This window comes from Nematolebias whitei, chromosome 12 (genome assembly GCF_014905685.2).
Source record: "Nematolebias whitei isolate Nwh7 chromosome 12, NemWhi1, whole genome shotgun sequence".
Taxonomy (NCBI): domain Eukaryota; kingdom Metazoa; phylum Chordata; class Actinopteri; order Cyprinodontiformes; family Rivulidae; genus Nematolebias; species Nematolebias whitei.
In genome coordinates, this window is record NC_056509.1 from 35,779,592 (window position 1) to 35,801,719 (window position 22,128).

At 41.5% G+C, this 22,128-nt stretch overlaps 1 protein-coding gene across 1 annotated transcript in view; it reads right to left on the minus strand.

The window, feature by feature from the left end:
• The window catches only part of syne1a (spectrin repeat containing, nuclear envelope 1a), a gene marked incomplete in the record, with an annotated part of 110,088 nt that overhangs the window by 28,938 nt on the left and 59,022 nt on the right, over window positions 1-22,128 (minus strand). The window contains 33 exon segments of the mRNA XM_037685156.1: window positions 40-195; window positions 293-469; window positions 556-705; window positions 797-979; window positions 1,055-1,187; window positions 1,283-1,479; window positions 1,563-1,694; window positions 1,822-1,995; window positions 2,078-2,278; window positions 2,493-2,612; window positions 2,697-2,798; window positions 2,892-3,107; window positions 3,221-3,394; window positions 3,517-3,645; window positions 3,805-3,955; window positions 4,211-4,311; window positions 4,474-4,605; window positions 4,959-5,150; window positions 7,135-7,308; window positions 7,393-7,587; window positions 9,454-9,615; window positions 10,035-10,148; window positions 12,825-12,959; window positions 14,325-14,555; window positions 17,840-17,983; window positions 18,716-18,898; window positions 19,068-19,190; window positions 19,743-19,928; window positions 20,183-20,320; window positions 20,437-20,619; window positions 21,095-21,247; window positions 21,346-21,501; window positions 21,600-21,765. Of these exon segments, the coding sequence (XP_037541084.1) occupies window positions 40-195; window positions 293-469; window positions 556-705; window positions 797-979; window positions 1,055-1,187; window positions 1,283-1,479; window positions 1,563-1,694; window positions 1,822-1,995; window positions 2,078-2,278; window positions 2,493-2,612; window positions 2,697-2,798; window positions 2,892-3,107; window positions 3,221-3,394; window positions 3,517-3,645; window positions 3,805-3,955; window positions 4,211-4,311; window positions 4,474-4,605; window positions 4,959-5,150; window positions 7,135-7,308; window positions 7,393-7,587; window positions 9,454-9,615; window positions 10,035-10,148; window positions 12,825-12,959; window positions 14,325-14,555; window positions 17,840-17,983; window positions 18,716-18,898; window positions 19,068-19,190; window positions 19,743-19,928; window positions 20,183-20,320; window positions 20,437-20,619; window positions 21,095-21,247; window positions 21,346-21,501; window positions 21,600-21,765 (5,263 nt within the window).

Consider the following 22,128-nt stretch of genomic DNA (forward strand, 5'->3'; position numbering starts at 1 on the left):
AAAAACATGTCATGTATGCACAGAAAAATCCAATCCTACCTGACAGTCTTTTAATGCATTCTGCACTGATGCTACATCCTCTATCCTGTGCTTCTTCTTTAATTTCTCCTCCTGCATCGTGAGCCAGATTTTCAAAGCCTGGACTCCGTTCTCGTGCTCTAACCAACTTTCCACAAGTCCTTCCAAAAGCTGAATCTAAAAAAACCAACAAATCATAACAATTTCACATATAGGAGCTGGCACACAGGAAGTGGAGCAGAAACAGCTCACTAAAATGTGAACATTACTGTACTTTTTCAGTAATTAGCCCCTGCAGTATCTGCCATCTTCTGTTCATAGCTCCCAGCTTCTCAGCAAAGTCTGTTTTGTCTCTGCGTTTTCCCTCCACATCCTGACTGCTGATCTGCAGCACAGACTGGTTCACAAAGTCCACCGTCAACTGCTTACAAGTCAGATCTATGCGAAAACCCTGTGAGATAAAGATGAGACATCATGAGACTGATAAGAGTGACGGAATCAGATTTTAAAAATCTGAATAAAGATGTTTCTTTCTACCTTGTACTTCTGCAAGAAGTTCTGGACCACCTCTGAGCCCACAGCACCCATGATTTTGTTGTAATCTTCCCCTATGATGTTCTCCATGAGAGATATCCAGCTCATTAGTTCTGCGATGGCATGTCGAGATGCCAGCTTCTCCATTTGCAGCTAAAGCACAAGAGCAGAGGGGTAACTATAACAAAAAGATAACACAATATGAAAATGAAATCAGTTCACCAAAGTGCAGCTGGTCTCAGACCTGGTGCAGTTTCTCCTGCACTACAGGAATACGAGTGAGCAGCTCTGCCCACTGAGTGTCGATTTGGCCCAGCGCCGTCCTCAGACCAGCTGCGTCCACTCTTTTCAGTCGCAGAAGCTGGTTGCCCGTGCTCAACACAGATGAACGCAAAGACGACTTAGCATCCACCTCTTTGGAAAATTCCTGAGACAGAGAAACCTAGATTTCAACCAAAAGCGTTCAACCTAATCGGATTTAGGCGCAGAAAATTTAACTGACCAGGAAGGCACACAGGTGGTCTCTAACTGTCTCCAGCTCCTGAGGTACGGTCACCGACTGGGTCGTCCAGAACTCCAGCCTGTCCAGAGCAAACTGCAACCAGTGGCTCAACTCTGCAGATTCACTCAGGTACCTTTAACAAATACGAAGAAATACTTTTAGCATGGATCAGACTTTATGAGAGATAAACGTTACTAAACAAAACTCTGTGAAACTGGAGAGCCTGACCTGCTCCAGTGTTTGAGCGTCGAGTCGAGACGGTGCAGCTCCTTGTTGACTTTAGTGGTGGAGGAAAGCCAGTGTTCTCCCAACTGGGTCAGCTGGTTCTCCAAGTCGGAGCAGCTGACAGACAGAAGAAGTCTCTTGCCCTGCTCCAGAACCTGGTACAGCTGGGGCTGATGCTCTGCGAGACTCGCCTTCAGACGCTATTCAGACATTTAATTCTTTAAGACTCGCATTCAAGTTTGCATTAGACTGCGTGGATTCCTTTATTTGTAAATATGTGTACCTGGTAGAGACTGATCCGTTCAATAAGCCTCTCTTCTGTCTCTTCAACCAGACCCACAGTGGGGATGCTACACTCCACAGCCTCCAACTGTCTGCACAAAGCCTGATAATCCTCCATGAGCCTGCTCCACGACTGACAAAACAAAAGAGTTTATTTTGCTTTGTTTATTCTTATACAGTGTCATATTTTAGTTTAGAAAATTATATATATATATATAAAAGCACCGCCCTTTATCTCTATAAATATTAATTAATCTCACCTCCAAGATGCCTTCCAGCTCCACCCCCCTCCTGTGAGCTTGCTTGAGCACATTTTGGGCTAAAGTCATGGTTTCTTCGAGGGCTTGGGTTTCTCTTTGTGCCACCAGGTTCGACACTTTGCTGTAAAATGTCTGAGTGAGGATCATATGGCATTCAAGTCCCTGGAAAAACTCCTGTTTTGGATAAAAAGTTGTTTTAAAGTCAGTTAGGAAAATAAATCCCCCCAGAGCGGTTAAAAAGGATAATTTCCCTTACTTTGTGCTTTTCCAGTAAGATCTGGACCTCCATGACTGAAGCCACTGTCATTTTTTGGTCAGCCGCCATCTTGTCTTGAGCAGTGTCAATCAGGTTTGTGAGGTCACGGAGCGCAGCTTCATACTGAGCCTTCAGAGACAAGCCCTGGTTTAGGCTGCTTCGTCTGGAGCCCACCCTGAGCACCAGCTCCTCGTATACATCCTAAAAAAAAACCACATCGGTGAGTCAGACATATTTGGCAGATTATGGTATTATGAAGCTGGAATATTTTGACTTTAAGAAACAAACAAAAAGTTTGTTTTCCTTTTGGCTGCTCCACTTCCTGATGCAGCCTGAGCTCAAACTCGCAGCAATGATCACCGAGCTACCACGACCCAACAGAAACACACAGGAAGTGAAATAACAAACATCTTACTTGTAGTTTTAGGAGCTCCTGGTTGGAGGTTTGATCTGATTGGTGTCCATCTGCTCGGCTCCGCAGCTCAGTCAGTCTCTGTTCGAACTCCCTTAAGCTATTCTCCACCTCTGCCAACATCTATAAACAACATAAACAATCAGGGGACAGCTCGTTGTTTCTGTACCATACCTTGTTTTCTCGTGCACCTTCGTCCAAAATTACCTCTATCTGTTTGGATGCAGGCCTCTCTGTTGTTCCAGCCAACTTATGCAGCAGCTGATGTTTACATTCAGTCAGCGCTGCGAACAACATCCTCAGCTCATTCTGGTTAAAACAACAACACATGTTCAAGGTGAAAAACACATGTATCAGTTTTATTTATCATGAAACCTCCTAATGCGTGTTGAATATCCAGACCTGGAAAGTTGAGTGGTCCTGCAGTCTGTCCCTCATGCCGTCACAGTGTTGCTCCAGAGCCGAGTCCAGGAGGCCCATCCTCTCCTGCAGACCCTCCAGCGTGTCCTCCATCAAGGCTCCCTCCTCTCCTCCACACAGCCGAGCTGTTCCTCCACCCAGGACGTCTCTGCACTGGTTCACCTCTCCAGTTAACTCCTTTAGCTGTTTATTCAGACCCTGAACACAGGACCAGAAGTCAAATTTAATTTCTGACCTTTAGGTCATGCTAAACCACTACTGACAATTACAAATTATTAATGATGTATATATTTAAGTTGGTCTCCATTTACCTCTAAGCTCGTGAGCTGAGTCTCTGTGTCTTCTGACAGCAGCACAGGACCAGAGAGCAGGTGATTCTCGGCTGCATCTAACCAGGAGGAGGCAGCTGATACCGCAGCGTACAGATCCTGCTGAACGGTTGTCCCTCCAAACGATGTCGTCAGTTTGCCGTCACTGCCTGCTGCCTGTGGTCGAGGAAAAAAGAAAGAGCATTTATTGAAATAAGCAGTCAGAGGTGAAGCTTTTACATCCCGATTAAAGACAGATAAAATGACACGAGAATAACATGACGTAATTGAGGATTTACCTCTTCTTTGATTCTTTCTAGAGTCTGGCTGCAGGCCTCAAACAGCGCTCGAGGAGAGGAAGAATCCTGACTGGAAGCCTCGCTCTTAAACACCACACTTGGACTGGTCAGACGAGACCGGTGAAGGACCTGAGAATGACCACACGAAGCTCATACTAACAACAAATACAATAATACACTGAACATGTACATTTGATATTACGTCCTCCTAATGTCATATTTAAAGGTTTACTCAAAAATGTTTGACTTTCTTGAACAAAACTGAAAATAAAAATGAGCCACACATACTGGGCTGAGCTGGTCTTGTTCTAAGGAGTTGAGGGAGAGCTGAAGCTTTGTGCTCTGGTCTTTATTTAAGTTTTCCCATCGTTGTCTCATCTGGTCCAGAGGAGACAACGTCTCAGCCTCCAACAACACCCCGCCAGGAACAGACATCTCACTGTGAGAAAAAGGAGAGAAATTTTTATTGCATGGTACACGGTTTAAAAACTTCACTAGAACGAATCAAAACAAGTTGTTTAAGAGTAAACATTTGGAGATGAAGCATTTATGGTTAAAATACTCACTCATGGTTATACTTGAAAAAAATGCAATTTCAATCAAGCTATCAAAGTTATTAATAAGTGATGAAGATATGTTCGATGGAGGTTTGATTGAGCTTAAGTGTGTGGGTAAAGAAATGGATCAAATGTACCTTTCTCCGTTCGTTGTGCTCTGCAGGGTGAGCAGCTCCTCCCCAACACTGGCTACAGACTGAAGCAGCTTCTTCTGTTTCTCCACCTGCTCCTGCAGCTCCTAAAAACACAAACCCTTTTTCAGATTCATACACAGATCTTTTTTTTCCCGTCTCTTATGATTCATTTGTTTTTAACAAGTGCATTCTCCTTATGACACAAATTGTTTGACATTTAGTACATTACTTTACTGTCACATACAATAAGTGGAGATTGGTCTTACCCTCTTTCGAAGCAGGTTGTCGTGGTGCTGCTGAGAGCGGGTCGAGCGAGCCTGAGACAACCAGTCCTGGACGTTTGGACTCTGAGACAGGGACGAGTCTGGCTCACTGTCCTCTTGCTCCTGCAATGAACCCTGGAGGAAACACATGCCGCATACAGTTTAACGCCAAAACCTAAGAAAAAGCGTCATTTATCTGTTTTCTACTGACAGGAAGATGCTCGTGGAAAAGACAAGCAAATGTTTTGGTGCGTAATAATGACATTCTTATTCATTCAAGTTTTGTGGCATTCAAAAAACTATCTAGAAACTGTTTAATAGAAAAATGACAGTGGCCTGTTTTTTAAAAGGCCATGACCTTTAGTACTTTTTGCACAAAACAACCATTGATGCTGGTACCCAGTTCAACAAAAAGCAGCAAAGCCAGAAAATAAAACAGCAGGAGGTGGAAGGGAAAGAAAAGCGAGCCTGTTGGTTATCGACCTCACCTGGATGTCGACCTGTTTGTCCTGCAGCATTTGCTGCAGCTCCAACAGGCTCTCTTTGAGGGAGTGCAGTTTGAGCGTGAGCTGCTCCGCCTCTTCTTTGGTTTCGGCCCGACCCTCCAGCAGTAAGCTCTCGCTGTGGATGGAGAGCTCCGACAGGTAGGAGACTTTCTGCTCGATCTCAAACAGCATGTTCTGGAAACACACGAGACAAACTTTAGCAACGTGCAGATGTTTGTCTGTTTCTCTCAAGGCCTCTTTTTCCTTCGGGAAAAAGCAAATGTAACCTTCCTTTTCAAGTTTAAACAGAGAAATGTACCAGAAGCTGTGCGAAAAACAAAACGATGTTTTCTTTGTTATACTTGCAAGAGTTCCTTATCTCTCTGCCACTACATCAGTCAGATAGAAGGCAAAATCTTTTTTTTTTTTTTTTTTTTTAAAGATATTTTAATTTAAACTTAAACAATGTTTTGTTTTAGGTTTTCTTTTGACTAATCAAGTGTAGTATAAAATAAAATTATTATAACACATATAACTAGATGTCCTAACGTTTAAAGTTATGAAAGTTTTGATTAAACATTCTGAAAATAGCTAACAAGAAATAAATTAAATAAAACCGAGGATCCACTTTCCCAACTGATAACTCCTCTGATGCATCTTGTCAATCTGTTAAACTTTCATAGTTTAAATTTAACATTTTAAGCAAACTTTTCTCTTTGATTTGTTTGTTACTTCTCCGTATAAATTCTTCAACCACAATTTTTTTTCTCTCTTTACATTTCTTTAAATTCCTATAGCATCCAGTAACTTGTTCTACACAGAATCAGTTAATCTCCTCTCTTACACAGTTTTTAGAGCTGGACCTTTGAATCCTCCACAGGAGGCATATGTGAGCTGTAATCAGCTTATTGTCCCCCAGCTGCTCCAAACATGCTTCAAAATGTTCCCTTTGTCTGAGCAGCGGGACTACCTGAAGTACAGCCGAGAAGTGAATTATAGAGTAAATATTCATCCTTATTAAGAAATAGAATTAAATAAGACAACTTTCATGTTTTTAACATGGAGAATGGGCAAACTATTAATATTTGCTGCAAGCTCTGGTAAGAAATAAAAACAAAGTTAAACACAGGAGGAAGTGAGAAGTTATGATTGTGTGATCAAGAACCCAATAAGAGCTGGTGTGAGGAATCGTTTATGGAAATAAATGGTAAATGGACTGTACTTATATAGCACTTCTCTATCTGATCAAGATACTCAAAGCTCTTTACTACACAATCTGTGCCCTCATTTTCCCATTCATACAGCACTCTACTATATTTATACAAAGAATAATCGGTGCTTTATCACATTCATACACCGATGGGACACACATCGGAGACAATGAGGGGTTCAGTGTCTTGCCCAGGGACACTTGGGCATGTGACCCCCAACTCTCCCATTGGAAGACGACTGCTCTAACCACTCAGCCACAACAGTCCCTGCCGAAGAACATGCAGAGAAAGCATGTAAATGAGCATCGTTACAATAAATACACTATCAGTTTGTCAGTCGTATCGTTTGAATGTTTTTAAAAGTATAACTTGCCTCAAAAATAAAACTTACTAAACAATTATTACTATTTTATTTCGTTTAAAATACTGCTTTTGAATTTTAAACAAAGAAATACTTCTTACTGAAGTGTTATCGAGGACAAAACGTCGTAAGTTCTTCACAAATAAAGATGCCGTTGCCATGGAAACGTGGACATGTAGTGCAAAAACACTAGGGTCGACTGAAGAGCGTTTGAGGGGAAAAAAAAAGACAAGCTGTACAAATAAAAATGTGTTGAACTATAATAAAACAACTCTTTTTCTGATTTTCTGCCAGTTTTAGAGAAAATTCTGCAAGTTTGCTTCGACTTTTTAAGGGTCAACAGTTTGTTTAACTAAAATTGTAGCAGCGAGTTTAGAGTGAAAGAATGAATCTGAGAAAAGCTGCTATTTTTGGAACAGTGACGAGTGAAGCTGGACACTTCACTTCTCTCTCAAACCTGTTTAAAACAGACTCTAATGCGACGCCTCGGGACAGAACAGGAGCTCGTTTCAGCCGAGGAAACCCGGTCCTAAACGAGCCAAGTCCTTTATTCCAGCAGTCAAACGTGAAAAACGAAACGGATGAGAACAGAAACATTGAGTCTGACCTGACAGTCGATGAGCTGCTCCTCCATGTCCATGTCTTCATTCTGGGGCTGAAGGGCAGAGCTGAGGGTGGCCCGGGTGCTGAGCAGCCAGTGGTCCAGCTCCTCTGCCTCGCTGTGGTAACGCTGCAGTGCCTGTTCCTGTCGCTGCTCCTCCAACTGCTCACTTAGTTTCTCCTGTAGAAGTTACCAACATGAAGAACATGTCAAGTAAAGGCGACCATCAGTTACATTTATATATTAAAGAGGGAGGTGTTCTACCTCCAGCAGCTGCCGTTTCCCAGAAGCCTTCATGCGAATGGTGGCCATCCTCTCTCCCAGGACGGTGAGAGTGGACTGAAGGGCCAGCTGGTCACCAGCCTTCCCATCGTTGTCGTTATCTGCCAGCTCCTCAGAGAAGCATGTCTGCAGCTCTCCGATCTCATCCTGCAGCATCATAATTTCATCCATAAGAGCCTGAAGAGACAGTGAGAGGAAAACAAATATGGCAGAGCTTAGAAAACACACCAACACGCTGAGAGAAGCATGAATCAAGAAGAAGATGTGCCGGACAGTAATGTGACAAAAAGAAACTGTGTCCATTGGAGCTGTGATGTTGGCATGGCAACGAACTGTGCCGTGCAGTCTGTGCAACAACACCCCTCCTCCCTCAATCATTCTCTGTTTTCACACAGTCTTGTTTTTGTGCCACATTTATTATTCTGACAAAAGATGTGTTTGGTCCATAGAGTTCAATAAGACAACTAGAGGGCGCATTGGTCACGTGACGTTGTGACGTGCTGAAGGGACGGAGCCACAACCAGAGGGAGCAAGTGTCGGGACTTAGCATTGTTGTGGATATTGGCAAAATAGTAAGAGCTGATTATGAACAATTAATAATGATAGTATTAGACTGTAAGCTAATGTATATAAAAATGCCACAAAGCTGTGCGCGCTACCGTTGTACAAACTGACAAGAAAAAAGCAAGCGTCTCATTTCACAAATAAGCAGATCTGATCTTATTTACTTCAATGTGAACGTGATCCAACCATGTTTGAAGCCTATAAAGCCGATGTAATCACTGTTATTGAACTGGCTTGAAGATATTAGCTTCTGTGGTGTATATTGTTATACACTGCAAAATCATGCTACAATTTAGCACAATTTATTAAATAGTACCATCAGGTATTGCCTCAAATTTATGTCATATTTACACAGTGTAAAATATAAAATATACTTGACTGTTTTTAGGTTTCCATTACACAAACCTGACCTACTGAGAAGATGGTTGGTTAATATCAATAGAGACAAGTTTCCTTAGAAGCATCACTGGATATGCAGCAAATATTTTCTAAGCGTCGACTACAGAACAGGTAAATATTAATATAATAAATACTGTTAGGAGTTATCTTACTTTATCATGCTAAGTCCCCCGGTCTTGTCCGCAGAGAGATGGACTAGTTCTGGCCCGGTTCTGTACAGATGAGACGGGCCCAGCTGCTCTGAGTGAGCTTCCCAGATTTCAACACACAATATGGAGTCATTTTTTATTTTGCTGGCTTCCATCACGTAGATAGATTTGCACATTCACCCCATTTTTCACCATCAGAAACAGATAAGACCAGTGACATCACATATAGTCACCCCACTGATCCACTCTGATAGGCTGTGCTCCCCCCGGATGTGGGGGCGGAGCCAAGGGCCAGCTGGGACGTTCTGATACACGGGGCTTCTGCTTCCGGGTTAAGACGAGTCAGACGGATGCCTCAGCGCTGAACCTGTAACTTTTTCCAGCCTGATAGACATTAAACTGATAAACTGAAATTATATCTCTTGACTTATTTGAGTTAGAGCGAGTTTCCTCTCTGGGAATAAAAGAAGCAGACGCCAGAACCAGACGGGGAGTCGGACTGGTTTCAAGGACGGACCCGGTCTGGATTCCACAATACCTATAATAATTTATATTATATGTTGTATTAAAATGTTTTATTCCAATATCATTATGCAATACTCTTTATATGTGATTTTTGATTTGTGTGTGTTACTGACGGACTTCAGATCTTGTTATCCTCATGCATCATCTAGCTGTTTTACATGATTGTTGAATGAAATTAACATAAATTATCAATTCTATTAATTTACTGTAAAAACAATTTACAAATACGTTGCTCCTCCACGATGTCACAGATGCGAGCAGTGGACCAGATAGGGAGTTGTTTTATTTAACTTTATGATTTGGTCTGCTTTGCAGATTAAACTTTATGAATACATTGCCTCTATCACAAACATCATCTGCGCTGCACTCTGCTCTAATCACCAGAGAAATTGAAAAAAATCCCAACCTGGTGTGCTGCCATCTGGCTCTCTGGGGTCTTTTTAGGTTCCAGGCCCTCATTGAGAGCTCCTTCGATGGACTCCATCTTGGTGGAAATGGACTGGAGGGATTCCTGATAGTGTTGCTGCCGCTCCAGAGCTTCGTACAGACTCTTCTGCTTCTCGCTTATCTGTGCATGGAGAGAAATGGAGGCAAACTTAATGCTCCTGATCAAATATTTTCTTTTGATTTATGGTGACAGAGATTATCTGAGATGGATTTTGGAGTCTTTTAAGAGGTTCTGCATGCAGTTTTAGGTTTTGGCAACACTGAAACTTTTCAGATAAACTTGAGCTGATCTTTGAATTTGTGATTATTCCTAACTGTCATGAAATAAACATCTTATATCTACTGTTTAAGCTATAAGTAATGATAAGTTATAATGCATAAACAGTAAACATGAAAAAAATGATTTTTTAAATCATCTTTGACACTTAATTGATCCAGCAAGATTTGCGTTGATTTATTTCTCTGTTGAGGCTAAAGGACATATTTCATGAAGTCATTATTAAATTAATTTGGCTTAACGAGGCCAACGGTGCGACATACCACGTTTTTGAGCGTTTCCCAGGATCTCTGCAGGTCGTCCAAATTGGCAGCGCTGGTTTCCAGTGAGGGGTCATAGAGTTCCTGGAGGGGTGCTCGGTTCAGGGCGCCTCGACCCTGCAGCACAACACAGCAGGCAGCGCTGTTATTTATGCATCAGAACAATGATTATACTGTATGTGCCTTTTGGTGTTTAAAGCAACAGGTTGCAGGCTGACACTCTGGCATAAATATGACGGAAACAAACGAGTGTATTAACTCTGAAAACGGTAATTAATGATTAAAAACGTTCCCTCTTTGAATAAAACTGTACCAAACTCTTAACAGAGAGAGTAAAAATTAAAAAAATACAACTAAACACACAAGTTAATAGTTAATAAACCAGGTTGTGCACACACACACTGTGCTGTTCTTCCACACAAAAGAGCGTTTGTGAAAATCTAGGACTATCCAGCACGACCTAGTGCACGGCGTGAGGTAAATCTGTTGTTTTTTGCTTTTTGCTGAAGCAGATTCCTGCTAATCATTCATTAGACTAGGCAACACACAACACTGCACTTTTACCTATTACTGTTCTTTCTCCTTTAACTTCAATGTCACTCCACAAAGCCACAATGCAGACAAAACAAAAACAGCACTGTGACCTCACTGATGTATCAGTCAGTCCATTTATCTTACATATTGCTTGTATACATTATCTACTATGTTCACAAAAATAACAAAATGACACATTAGGGATGCACAGATTGCTTGGCAGGTGAAGGAATCGACCGAATGGCAGCTTTTCTTTGGTCTGTGAACGTACTGTAGCTAAGCAGCTAATTTGCATGAGCGCAGGACATCTTTGGGAAATTTTAAACCCAGAAAAAAAACGCAAAACTAAACCTGTGCAGTGTTTAGAAAGATAAACTAATGACAGGATTAAGTCTCACTTAAAAAACTGGAAACAAATATAAATAAAGATTGTACAGTTTCACTGTTGTAACCATCAAGTTATAATTTAAAACTGCTACCAAAAAAAAACCAAAAAAAAAAACCCCCACAATGAATAATGTTGCAATTTAACAGCTCTGATGCTATTTTTAAAATTTCACATACAGTAGACCCTCTTTACTTCGCAGTTCGGCTTTCTCGGACTTTGTTTGTTAATGCACATTAACATATTTTAAAAAATAAGTGTACAAGAGACATGACTAACTTTAATATTACTCACGTGATTGGGACAGTAATGGATACAGTACTGTACAGTAAAAAGTTAACAAACAAAAAAAAATACTTTAGACAGGCGCCGCCATTTTGTAGTTTTCTCCCAATAAGGCTAAACTGTATTCCCACTTATAATGACCACATTTCCCATAAGCCAACAGGGCCCCGCCCAGAAACCCTATTTCCTTCTACTGAAATACGCGGGGACGCGTGCCAATGTAGGTCCGGGGCTCCATCCAGAGCCCATCCATCTGGACTTTTTTAATCCAGACTTAGATACAATCGACCACCTCCGGTCCACGCCGGCCAATCGAAGGTCTGCCCCCACACAAAATGCGCTTCAGCGCTCAGGGCTGCACTGAACCGGACCAGAACCAGACACCCAGACTCAGCGGTGAACCTGAGAGGTCGTAGTTGGCCCACGAGGACCTCCAAGCGGGGACGCGCTGGTAAGTAAAATTTAGAAGCTACTGTACTGTACATATAAGTATGTTGTTTAAATTAGTAGGTTTGAAGAGTTTAGAACATTGATTGTGGGCTTCGTTTCTGCAGGTTACGTCTGCAACATTTAGTAGCTACATATACAGTACTGTATGCATGTGGATAAAATGACGTAGGTTTAAGAGTTTAAAACATTGCAAGAATGTGGGAAGGGTTTCTAAAGCCTAAAAATATATTTAAATACTAAAATAAATATAATGTCATTACTTTGTGGAATTTCACTTATTGAGGGGGAGCTCAGAACGTAACTGCCGCAATAAACGAGGGACTACTGTATACTGTTTGGACACAGCTTTGACTACTTGTATCGTTTTTCTGGTAATCTTGTGCACTTCTATGTTCTGAATTGTGCAAAAAATAAATAAATAAACAAAAAAGCTTTAAAAGTTATAATCTGGGTTGTAAAGGAGATGTACAGCAATTCCCTTTCAGCGGGATTTAATTAGCAAAAACACGTTCAACTTTTTGTTTAATAGCGACAGAGACAGAAAAGGCTCAGTAATTATAGTTCCCATTAAGAAATCAGAATCACCAGTTCAGAGCTTTGCAGAAATCAGAATCGGATGAGACAGTTGCAGTCGGTGCAGCTCTAATACATTATTAAGAGAGCAAAAACACAAATTATGAGCTAAATTTATTTGGCAGAATACTGAAACTAAGCAACGTAAAGCTGGTGAAATAAAGCAAAGACAGAAGAGAATGCTCTCAGTTGTTTTTCTACAACAGTCGTGGAGCTTTAGTGGGTTTAAGTGGGCTGAACAGAATGGGAATGGTGCAATACAGAAATAAAAAGTGCATCATAGCAAGCGAATCACATATTTACTGTTCTTGTGTCGAACTGTTGTAAAATTCAGCAAAATGATTTGATCAAATACAAGCTACTGGTTTATACAGTCAAAGTAATTTTGGTTGCAAATACATTTTTATGACTTTATCTAAAAAAAGTTACTGATGCCGTTTTTATTTTTTAGTATCTAAATGAAATTAGTGGATGATGGTTGATAAGTTGCTTCTATTTATGGCTTCTAGTAAAAAGTCTGAGGTGGTCGTCAATGGAAGCTGAGCAGGACGAGGCGTCTGCAGTACCTGGTTAACGTCAGTGTTAGCCCCCGGAGAAGGGGAGCGGCAGGCAGGGGGAGAGGAGACCTCGCTGTTGGTGCCCTCCTCCCCTGACTCCTCTGTCACGGGGGAGAGGAGTGTGTGGCAGCGGCCGGCTGTCATCTGACCGCACGCACCAAAACAAACACACCACACGAGCGTGCAAAAGAAGAACAGGGAGGGAAAACAGCCAGATTAAAGGAGTGAGGAGAGACAGGAAGAAACCAAGAGGGAGAAAAAGAGAGAGCAAACAAACATTAACAAGGGAAGCAAGTGGACAAAAAGCAACTTTGTTACTGATTAGTAAGGTAGTAATCAAATAAAACAGTGTGGACATTACACTGCAGTGAAAATATAACCCAGAGCAAACAGCCCTGATTACGTCACTCTCTCAAACTGTCACAGGTCCAGCTCATCAGAAACTCGTTTTCATTAGTCTGCATGTGATGCAGAGGTACATTTATATCAGCATTTATATGCTGTTTAAATCAAGATATATGAAGCTGACGAATGGTGATGATCAAATTCAACCACGACTGGCTAAAGTTAAGCTCAGAGCAGCTGAAATGAGAGAACGCAGACGTTGTCCTAGAAGGAGCACAGTTGTCAGCGTTCCTGCGTGCTTCAGCAGAGGGGCAGAGCTGAAATGTGAGCCAAACCTTGTTGGGCTGCTTCTGGCAGCTACATAACTCAGCCTTCTGACTCAGGACATTGTTACAGTCAAGCCACCTCTTCCTGCTTCATGATGCAATGAGACGAAACAGAAAAAAATAAAAATAAATCATCAGCTTTTATGTAATGAGATTCACTGAAACTGGACACTGTGTGAGCAATGACACTATAATGTTTGGCAGCCAAAAATCAAAGATAAAAGCTGTGTAAGAAGAAACGCACACTTCTCTCTCTCTCGCTAACACACACACCCACACACACGCATGCAGTCATATCCTGTTTCTTAGCCTGTGCAGACTAAATACACCACAAACAACCGTGACAAAGCAAAGAAGCAAAAATGAGAAAAATAAATACAGATTCAGGTGACAGACAGCTGTGAGAGCGCCGGAGCAGCAGCACTTGAAGAGAGATGGTCATTTGTTTAACTTTTAGAGAGGAGCTTAAATGATGCCTAAGTTTTCTTAACATCTTTATATAAGTTACATCTTAACAAATAAAATCTATTTTCATTGACAAGATGAATAAGTTATGCAACAGATGGTGTGGACTCCAGAGTCCCTCCAGGATTACCTGAAGAGACAGAAGAAGCAACATCCTGAAGCCAACACAGGAGATGGAGCTAAACTATCAAAGTGATGGGATGAAAGTAAATATGGATTTGTTATTAGTTTTAGAGAGTTTTGCACAGCGGTGCTTTCTGTCATTGATACAAAAATAATAATCATATTTTCACTAATAAAGTATGATGAAGGGATACTGTGCATATCTGTGTCCCTGGGGTTGTGTATGTGATAAAGCGGCACCATCACTCACCATGACCACAGAGGGGTGAGCTGGGAGCTGCTTGCTGGCGTCCGAGGTGGAGTTGGGGACGACGTTGTGCAGCTCCTCGTCACTCAGCTCCTCCATGCCGTCCGAGAGGCCCTCCACCTCGCTGACGGTCAGGAGCATGGTGGCGTGTTTGGCCTTCACCGTCAGCATCTTGCACTTGGAGTGGAGCGAGGCGATCTTTTCCTGGTAGCCACGGATCTTCTGGGTCAGCTCCTGTCAAAACATCCCCCCCACCCACACACAGGGTCAGACGAGTGGGGGTTCAAGTCAAGGCGATCAATAGTTCCTGGTTGAAGGGGATGAATTAAAAAGAAAGGATTGTGGCTGAGGTGGTTCTGCGTTAAATCTTGTGGTGGTGTGAGGGGGGTAAACGGAGCGAACGCATTCTCTTCTCCGGCCGGTCCCTCGGCCGTAGCCTCACAGAGTGGAAGTGTGCAGAGAGAAAAGATCTGCCTCACTCAGTTTTTCCCCCTCTCTGTGTCTCCGAGCCAATCAGAGGCATCTGACTCAGATCAGCGGTGAAGCTATGAGGCAGGATGTTTGGCTCAGACCCTCGTAGAAACACTTCAAAATCCCTCAGACACTCCCTCTGGTACACATATACAAATGGCAAGAGGAAACAGGAAGTGATCTCACTGCTCGATTCCCCGCCCTCCCCCTCCTCTTCCTGTCTCCAAAGAGCCTGGTTTTAACAAAAGAGCGAAGGAGAGCTTCGGGAGGGGAGACTGACAGAGCTGGTGTCAAATTACAGCGCAGCAAACGAGATCCACCTCCTCCTCCCCCCACCTCCTCCTTCCTTCACTCCCTCGGTCCCACAGATGGTCAATAATCAGGTCGTGTGACTCAGAAGAGATCAAACAGATATAATCAGACTAATGCTGTCAAACACCAGAAATGGATACAAATCTGCAAAGAAGGCTAAAATGGAATTAAAAAAAAAAAGTTATTTGGTTTGTTTACCTGCAGGTTTATGCCCCCCCCCCCCCCCCCCCCCCCCCCCCCACATGCACACAACTTAAAATACTCAGCAATCTGCAACACAAAACAGAACGCTATGCATCACCCTGGGTCATCCACCTCTGCAGGTATGGAGCATCAGATAAAGGAGGAATGTCAGAAAGTTAACTCTAAATTCTCCTGCTTTGATGATGTTAAACTATTATTCATAAACGTTTCAGCTTAAAGGTCCACCCCAAACAACGACTGTGATATTTTATCTAAACTTACTATAATTAGAAAAAAATAAATGACCAAATCGAGTCTGACTCAGACACAAGGATGCTGTAATTTATGTTCTTTCGCCACAACTTCTCTCTTTTGCTTTTACACTTTGAGAAAATACAGGAAGTATATGTTATGACCCAAGTTTTGGGGTTTATTTATAGTTTTGCTATTTGATGTTCAAAATTCATCATTGAAGCGTCAGATATTTTGCCCTTTAAAACTTTTTTTTTTAACAGTGACTGTAGTCATACTCATCTTTTGTATTTATTTTAATGCACTTACTCAGCAGACAGTCTCTAAGTTCAATAATTTCTTGCTAATAAGAAATTTCATTTTAAACTATCCAGCCATGACAAAACAAAACAACAACAAAATATATATATATTTTGATTCACATTTTTGGAGATGTGCCAATCTGATATTAACATCAGTTTCGGTACCAATATCAAAAAATTCTTGATTGGGTATTGGTAGAGACGAACCGATCCGATATTAGTGTCGATACCGATATCGAAAAAACATTCTTGATCGTGTATCATGACAATGTGTGTCCATAAGGACAGCAGATGCTGTTAATTTTAAATATCTGACAACCAAGCTAGTGGTGCTATTGTTTTTCCTCTTATTTCAGCTCCTTTATTATTTATTTTACATTATATTTAGAATTCCTGACCATTTGAAAGGTTTGTTGAAGTTTATTTATTATGTTTGACCAAAGTTGTCCGCATATTGTTTTTTGTCAGTTACAGAATTTTTATTAATATTTATTTTACATTTGATGTTACTGTAGTCCCTCATTTATCGCAGGGGATCCACAACCTGAAGCCCAGTGATAAGTGAAAAACCACAAAGTAGGAATAGTAGTACAAGTATTAAGTAGTAGTTTATTTTAGTACATATATATATTATTATTATTTTTTTCCAAACAATGTTTCTAAACTCTTTAAAAGAGCACAGAATGACATGATTTCAGCTCCCTGCCTCTGCTGCTCTTAGCCACCTGCAAGCGCTCTTGGCCACGCCCACTTCTCCGCTCTGCATGGAGATCAGCTGCAGCAGGAGGTTTAACCTGCAGTGTAGGTTGCACAAAGGTGCAGGAGGTGCTAAGTACTTTAAAATAATTTATTTTAAATAAAAATGCCGTGCCAATCGAGCGGCCGATCCATCAATCAGCCAACTGTGTGTCAGGTCCAATCTTATTTTGAAAAACCGCGATAGAGCAAGTCCGCAATAAATGAATCACAAAGTACCGAGGGACTACTGTATACTCATAAGTGCACTGACTGAACATATTAAAGTTGTGTTGTTTTTACATGTTTGACCAAGCTTATGTGAAGCTATTGGTGTGTTTAAGTGTGCTGTACTGGTGCAGAGTTTTCAATAAATTTGTAATTCAGTACATTTATGTCTGCGTTAAAAAAAAAAATTTAAGTTAATTTGGCACCGTTTTTCTGTGTTAGATCAGTATCGGATCGACATCGGTCGATAAGAACCAGCAGATATCGGTATCAGGAAAAAGTGGATCGGTGCATCCCTATTTAAGACCAATGTCCCAACTTCCATTAAAGGAAATCTGATTAATCCTTAAGATAATTTAACAGTATGAAGTTTAGAGTATAAACTTGAGGAGTTCTTTTCAGGTGGAAACATTGTCTGTGTTTCACAAATAAGCCACTGAAGAATTTAACCTTGTATTTTTTTCAGAGAAATGACTGAGTCATTAATCAACTCGATAAACTAACTCCTTAAAGTTAGTCTTTAACTTTCAGTGACTAAATGGAAGGCTCCAACGTCATAATGTCCGTATCGGTTGCCATTTTTTAAATGTTCCATCAGAAAAACAGGTTCAACTCAAGCAGCTCAATAATTGTCACAAGCATCTGGATGACTTTTGACCTCTGCAGATAAGTGACGCCCTGGAGAAATAAAGTCACTGGAGCACAGTAAAAGTTTAAAAGATTAATTAAAATGTGTCTTCTTTTTTTTTACTTCAGCAGAAATATTTCATACACACAGATAAAAAAAAACAGAGTGTTTTAATCTGCATTAAGACTATGAATTAACAATAGCTGACTGAGCTTGTTGTAGATGTTCTCATCGAGTCTACACAAACGTCACAACAAAAGCTACACCCACCCTTCTGCACTGAATCGGGCATATTTTGTTGTCTTGTGTGAAATCGAATGTACTATGTGAGATCTTGTTTCATAATCTAAATACTGACATAGTTACAAACAGAAAATAATAAAAATGGCATGTCCATGCACTCATACCTCATGATGGTGAATCTGAGCCTGAAGTTCTTGGATATTGTTGGTGGAGACGGGCCGGTCCTGAATGATGCGATGAGCATCTTCTATTAACCTCTGGAGGTTCTTCACTTCCTGTTCGTACTGCTCATACTGGACCACAGCCTCCTGACGAAGAGGAAACACACTGGGTGAAAAATAAAACTCAGATTGACGTGTGTTTTACATCATTTGTCTTTTGAGGGAAAGCATTTCCTGTAAAAATGTGATTATATAAATTAAATGTCACAGATACACAGTATTTGCTATTAAATGTGTATATATGGATATTTTTGTGAGGCACAATTAATACAGAACAAAAAGAGGTTATATGATGATTTTGGAACCAATTTAAAGTTACTGCAACTAAAATTCCTATGATAACAGTCAAAACATCACTTTGTATCTCAGAAATGTCCCGTAGAGCAGATAAAACAGCTATGCTTTCAGCTTTTATTGAACATAATGTGTTTGGTTTGAAATAAGAATGGCATTTCAGGCATTTGTCCTCAACTTTGTCTCTGAAAGCGCTTCTGCTTCTTAACCACCACTACCGTTAGCTTCACGGCTAAACCCGCCCAGAACCAAAACACAAAGGAAAAATACCACTCTGATGAGGGCTAAAGGAAAACACAGACATTCCTCAGGGGGGCTGTCAAGAGGCTTCAGAGTGGAATTCAGACCAGAGCACCAAGTTTTAAAGTCTCCACTCCATCACAAGGACGTCATAACTATAAACTATATAAATGCTTTTTATTTGTCATCACTTAGGTCAAATTTGACAAATACTCTCACAGAATAATAGGAACACAAGAGAAGATTGTTAAAAGACAGCATTAGAATATGAGGCCTGCCCTCTACCTGCAGGATGTTGCACTGCTGGATGGTGGTATGCTGCAGCTGGCTGGCCTCCTGCTGCAGAGTCTGAGCCGTGCGGCAGATCGACAGACTGGCCACGGCCTCCTCTGGTAGCCGGAGGGCACTCTGACTCTGCTGTACAGCAGCCACCTGCTGTTTGAAGCTCTCCATTTCCACCAGCAGGCACTTATAGAGGAGTAAAGATGGGATGTTGGAGAGAAGGACAAATTTAAGTGTGCATCAGAGGGAGACAGGCTCTTCAACTTCTGTACATAGATGTGTGTGTGTGTGTGTGTGTGGGGGGGGGTGTACAGTATTATAAAACAAATCTTATGTTTGAATTTGGAAAAAGCACCTGTCTCTGCGTGAGCTGCTCCCTGAGACTGAGCTTGTTGAGATCAGGGGATGCAAGTGCAACCTGGATCTGATCTACAGCAGCGTGCAAGCACTTCACCTCAGCTTCAAGACGCAACATGTCCTAAAGGCAAATACAGATACAACAAATTCAAGCAAACCATGTAGACGAGGAGGATCTTCTTTTGTAGATATTTCAGTCTGCAAAAGTAACTCCTCCTTTCAGCCTCTTCTAAAACCACAGCTTCATTATTTCCCACAGACTCCCATTTCTTTGTGGAAGAAACACTAAATTAAGGGGAGACGCTGATTAAAGTTGTGTTCATTGCAACAAACATAAACAAACAAAAAAGAAAATCAAGTTGACGAAAAAAAACTGCACAGACACACAATGCCATTTGCAAATAATAGCAGTTTGTTACAGATGTGGTACCAGTTTCTGGATAATTAAGAATGGGTTACAGATTAATAAGGTGCGTTCAAATATGATGATGTAATATTCTAATTGACCACAAGAGGGCACTGCTGCCAAACATTTGGAAGGTTTGGCACTGAAATATTTGGATTTATGAAGAAAACTACAAATTATTGGTCATATTATTGTAATTAACATAATTTGGTAATATATTCTATCAAAATACCTAATATAGTATTTTTTTAATCTAAAAGTGTTTACTTTTGCTGCATCCTGCAGATTCTGGAGGCGGCTCTTAGCAGATTGCTGCAGCTCCTCGGTGCGTCGGCTGAGGTGTTTCACCTGCTGGCTCCATACCTCCGTTTGCAACACATCCGCCAGCTGCCCCTCCCGCTCCCCCATGACCTCCAAGTCACCATGGAGACCGCGACACTCCCTCAGTAACGCCTGTCACCATAAGACCGTAAATTACAAGTCAAAGAGAGGAGGTTATTCCTGCAAGGCAATTACGCTAATTAAGGTCAGCCAACATTTCACTGGGAATCACTATTTAATTAGCTGCAAATATGAGCGGTATCTTCAGACTTAATAGGGTAATTATGTATCAATTTCAGTGGAAAATATTGCAGATGCGATAAACGCAACTTTAGGACATATTTAAAGCAATTCACACTGTTTAATTGCGGGAGTGAAAAACTCACTTGATGCGCTCGAATTTGCTCCTGCAGCTGAGTTGCAGAGCTCCAGATGATATTGCTGCTGATCAGAGCCTCAGCTTTTTGCACCCAGCTCAAAATGAAGGTCTTCATGCTCTGATATTCCTCCACCTGTCTTTCAGCCTGCTCAGTCAAGACAAAATGAAAGAAAACTACTACAATTGACAGGCAAGATCTAAAATAAATTATAACACCCAGAAATATTGAGCATAATTAGAAGTTCACAAGAAATTGCTCACTTTCTTCAGCCTGTTGGCTTTTTCCTGGGCCTGCTGTGTGACGTGGCGCTGCACTTCGGTCAGTTTATTTACAGCGTCTCCGAGCTGCTTACACAGCAGTGGGTTCTGCTCTCCAAACTCCTGAACAGCAACTCCTAACTCTGCCAGAGCACCACGACAGGATTCACATTCTTCACCAAGAGCCTGGAGGAAATAAAAAGCCAAAAACACAGTGAGAAAGAGAGGCCAGGTAGAAATAAGAGGTTAAAGAGTGAGGCGAAACTAACATGACGTACAAATGAAAGGGTAAAGAAAGGGCAAGTTTTTGGCTTAATAAGAAGTTTATAGCAAAGCTATTTCTAGAGAAAATTTAGATTTAGATATGTTTAGATGAATAAAATGTTTCCCAAACAGAAAACTTCTCCTTTAACTTCAAGACTTTTTGTCTACAGATGGTCAGAAGAAGAAAAACTTGGGGAAACGAGATGAAGAACAGGAGGGAAGGGGCTCCAACTCCCATTTAGAGTTTTCAGATTAAAAGTGGGTCAAGCTGAAGGCAGAATTTAATTCAAGCCATTCCAACTCTCACACACTCATTAACCCCAACACCTGCAAAACCAACAGCCAATTCAACCGGGGTTAATGGCTTGCTAATTAGACAATCTGTCTGTTTTATTACTGTGGTCTCTTCTTTGGCCTCCTCCAGGTCAAGGCCCTTGTCTTCCAGTTTCACAGCGATGGTCTTCAGCTTTGCTTCGATGTCATGAAGTCTGCAGCTGAAGTCCTCTTTCACATCCCTGGTCTGCTGGACTTCCCTTTCCCTTGCTTGTACCTAAAGTTGAGATATTTTCATCAAAACACACACAATCCGAGTCTTTTATGGACAGTAGCAGAAGAAGCACTGGCAAAAGTAAAAAGAGGAAACGTTACCTGGTCTTCAGCAGATCCCAGAGCCAGAGCCACCTCAGCTAACTGCATGCTGAGCTCAGAGGGGAGACCAGCCTGCAGGTCCTGATACTTGGACTGCTGCAGCTCCGTCATGCGCTCCACACTCTGACGCCTGCTGATGACCTCGCCATGAGCCGTCTGCAACACCAACAAGGTGGCACACAGAACAAAACACACTTTTCAGTGTCAACTGTTAAAAATAATGATTAGGTGCGTGTGCACATCAAGTGGCCCACCTCCAGCTCATGCAGCAGGGAGTCCAGGTCTGCAGTCGGGCTCAGCAGTAAGCCACGCGTGTCTTGGATCCAGCCTTTCACTAATCCCAGTTCTTTCTCAACCTCCTCCCTTTCCCTGAGCTCCTGCTGGACCTGAGCCCTGCTGGAACGCACCTGTAACAACAAGCTAAACACAAGATTTAAAAGAGAAAATAAATAATTAGGAAGTCCACTAAAAGTTCTGCATCCTGATTTGGATGATTTGTTTTAAGGGTTTTAAAGTCATGAAAACTTTTTTTGTTTTGTTTCATGTAAGCACTGAACCAAATTTTGCTATTCAAACTTTAAAATTTAAAAACACAAAGTTTGTTTTCTCAGTCATCCAGGTATATAACAACAAAAAAGGTTGAATCATGTCATCTGGACTTCGTTTTTTTGTTAAAAAGAAACGTTTCGCCCCTCATCCAAGAGGCTTCGTCAGTCTGAGGCCTAGCCATTTGGTATTACCCAGAAGCCACCCTGACTCTTGTGTTTCAAGCCTGCCTCAGAT